The 2802-nt window shown below is 49.3% G+C and overlaps 1 protein-coding gene across 1 annotated transcript; it reads right to left on the bottom strand.

Annotated features, from left to right (window-relative positions):
* On the bottom strand, positions 1-2802 carry LOC109543576 (presequence protease, mitochondrial; the record flags this gene model as incomplete). Its single annotated transcript, XM_019913365.2, is given in 3 exon segments — positions 1-708; positions 773-1015; positions 1068-2802. Coding segments are annotated over 3 exon segments (2686 nt in total), but the record flags the coding sequence as incomplete, so codon positions are not given.

The following is a 2802-nucleotide window of genomic DNA, read 5'->3' as shown; positions in this document are numbered from 1 at the left end:
TGCGACAGATCGCAGGCCTCATTCTTCGGCCCCAAGATGACTTTGCCGCTATTCAAAGCATTCGAGTCGCCCAAATATGTTTCGGCTGCAGCCTCCAGATTGGTCTTTTCTACGGCCATTATCTCCGCTCTGTGCCGTTGCAGCGCATCTGGGGTGAGCCGCTTCAGGAAGTCATCGCAACCTTTCAGGCTGGGGGGCACTGGAGCATCCACACTCTGAAACACGCCCAACTTGGCCTCGACCAAATCCTGCGGCTTCAGGTCTTTTAAGTTGCTTTTGATCCAGTCGTAGGAGCCATCGAAAACATCCAGAGTATCGGCGGTTTTGGGATCCCTGTAGCTGAAAAAGGACAGGACGCCGTCGAGGGTTATGCGAGCGCCTGCCCCATAAGCGCCCCGTTTTTCCCGCAACTCTGGATGGAGATATTTGGCAGACAGCCACTTTGCCAGCACTTTCAGGGCAGCATGGTCCGTTTTCGTGTAGGGCGTAGTTAGGACGGCTTTGCTGCAGTAGTTAACCGGGATGTTCAGAATGTGGTGCTGGCAATTGACTGAGTCAGATGGCGACCAAATTTTGCCGACTACATAGGAGTTTTCCTGAGATTCCTCTTGGCCAGGAATCTTGTCGCTGTCGGGCAGGCCATTGATGAAGTTTTCGTAGGAGTGCAGAATATTCGACTGGGAGTCTTCCGATATATTCAAGGCCACCCTGAAAGCACAAGAAAACGTTAAGGAGACAATAAGGCATAAATAACGAAAATCCCAGCCTATACCTCATTTTCTTCTTGTCGAACAGCAGTTTTCCAATGTCAAGAATCTCCGCTAACATCGCTTGGTAATTGGAGGTATGGATCAGTCTTTTCATGTAAGAAATGTGCTGCAGGCCCGACAAAAGCTCCACTTGATAGGCGGAACCCGAAACCAGGCTCGCAGCGGTTTGCATGGCGTAAATATGGCCGGAATCCGCGATTCCATGCGTTAGGTTTGCCATATACAGCTGACTCAGCATTTTAAACCTAAAAACAGAAATGGGTTCGGATGCTCTATAAACCAGGAGCAAGAACTAACCTTTCAACGTCTTCCAGTTTAGTGATATTAAACAGCTGAACCCACAAGTCCCACATGCTATCAACATTCTTCTCCAAAGAGTAGCTAGACAGCAAAACCGCCGGTTCATAAGTATGAAGATGATACAAACTATCAGCGATGTGAACGTTGAACTTCAATCCAGCAGTTCTTCTATTGACCAGACTGTCGAATTCCTTATAGTTGAGCTTGTCGGTGCCCATTTTGTTGATAATGTAGCAGAACAGCGGCAGGAGCATCTGCTGCTCTTGGGACAAATCGCTGGTGTTGAGCATGGACTTGAAGTAAACCAACCCATTGGAGTTGACTTTGTTGATCTGTGTGGACACGTGGCTGATGCTCACGTTCACTTTGTTCACCTTTTCTATGCTGGAATTGATGTCGTTCATGAGCAAAGTGGGCAGAATATCGGTGTTCTGCGGCGTTTCCTGCAGCTTTTGCAGCTCCAAGCCCTTGGCGAAAATCGCCTCCTTGTCCTTCTCCCCCAAGTTCTTGGTCTTGTGCCTGATCAGCTCACTTTCCTCGTTGCTCAGCTTCGAGTCGAACTCCTTATCAGGCGACATGGTTAATATCAACTTGTGCTTGTTATCCTTAAAGCACTTCTGCACAGTATCCTGCAGGTACTTCGGGTTGTTCTTCATCGCCGCCCGCAACTTCTCCATCAGAGCATTCACTTCCAAAGCAGCCAGTATCTCGGAGGAATGGTTCCAGATGGCCGACAGCCCAAACAGCAGGTTCAGGCCGAAGTTTTTCGATTCGTGCTTCAGCGACAGCTCGTAGCTATGCAAAACTGACTCAACAAGCTCCGGGCTGAAGCCTTTGGCAATCACCTCGTCGATAGTGGCATTGAACACATCCTCAACTCGTGCGAAATCGTCGGTTCTGATCCCCTTTAAACTAACCGTAAAAACGGTGTCTCTGGATTGGGCGTCCAAGCCAGTGGACGGGGTGAAACCGCTGGAAAAGTTCGGCTCGATCAACGACTTGTAAAAAGCTGAGTTGGGCCCTTTGACCAACAGCTCGGTTAGGAATTGCATGAGGAAAGTCTCATACACATCAGTACAATCGGAAACCAGCAAAGAGATAGCGATGGAGTTTTGCTTTTCAAAGGGTTCCCCCATCGGGTCGAACCTGCAGGAGATGTGCTCCCGTTTAGGCTCCGACCATCGCTTCTGCCGGGGCACCACTGTGTTGGTAGGCTGGGAGTAGGCGTACTGCGAAAAGTACTTTTCGTTGATATATTCCAGCGACGGCAACAGGGGGAAGTTGCCATAGGAGAAGCACCTACAGTTACTAGGATGGTAATGCTCCTTATGAAACTGCCGCAATCCATTCCAGGTCAGGTTGGGTATCACCATTGGGTCCCCACCAGATACTATCCCATAGGTATGGTCGGGGAGGATCAAATTCTGCAGCTTTTGGCAAAAAATATTCTCGTTCTCCGAGAACACCCCCTTCATCTCATTGTAGACCACCCCTTTGATCATCAGCTCGGATTTGGGGTCTTTAGCGTCGCGATTCTCCAATCGCCATCCTTCCTGCATGAAATCCGGCTTGCTTATGATGGGGTTGAAAACCGCATCCAAATAAATCCGCTGCAGATTGCGATAATCCGAATAATTCAACGTGCTGAACGGGTAGAGAGTGTAATCCGAGCCGGTCATCGCATTCATGAACGTGGCCAACGAACGGTTCAGCATCTTGAAAAACGGATCGC

This window comes from Dendroctonus ponderosae, unplaced genomic scaffold (genome assembly GCF_020466585.1).
Source record: "Dendroctonus ponderosae isolate FM_Combo_2020 unplaced genomic scaffold, Dpon_F_20191213v2 Dpon_F_20191213_10, whole genome shotgun sequence".
In the NCBI taxonomy this organism is placed as follows: domain Eukaryota; kingdom Metazoa; phylum Arthropoda; class Insecta; order Coleoptera; family Curculionidae; genus Dendroctonus; species Dendroctonus ponderosae.
This window is presented reverse-complemented; position numbering and strand designations above follow the sequence as displayed.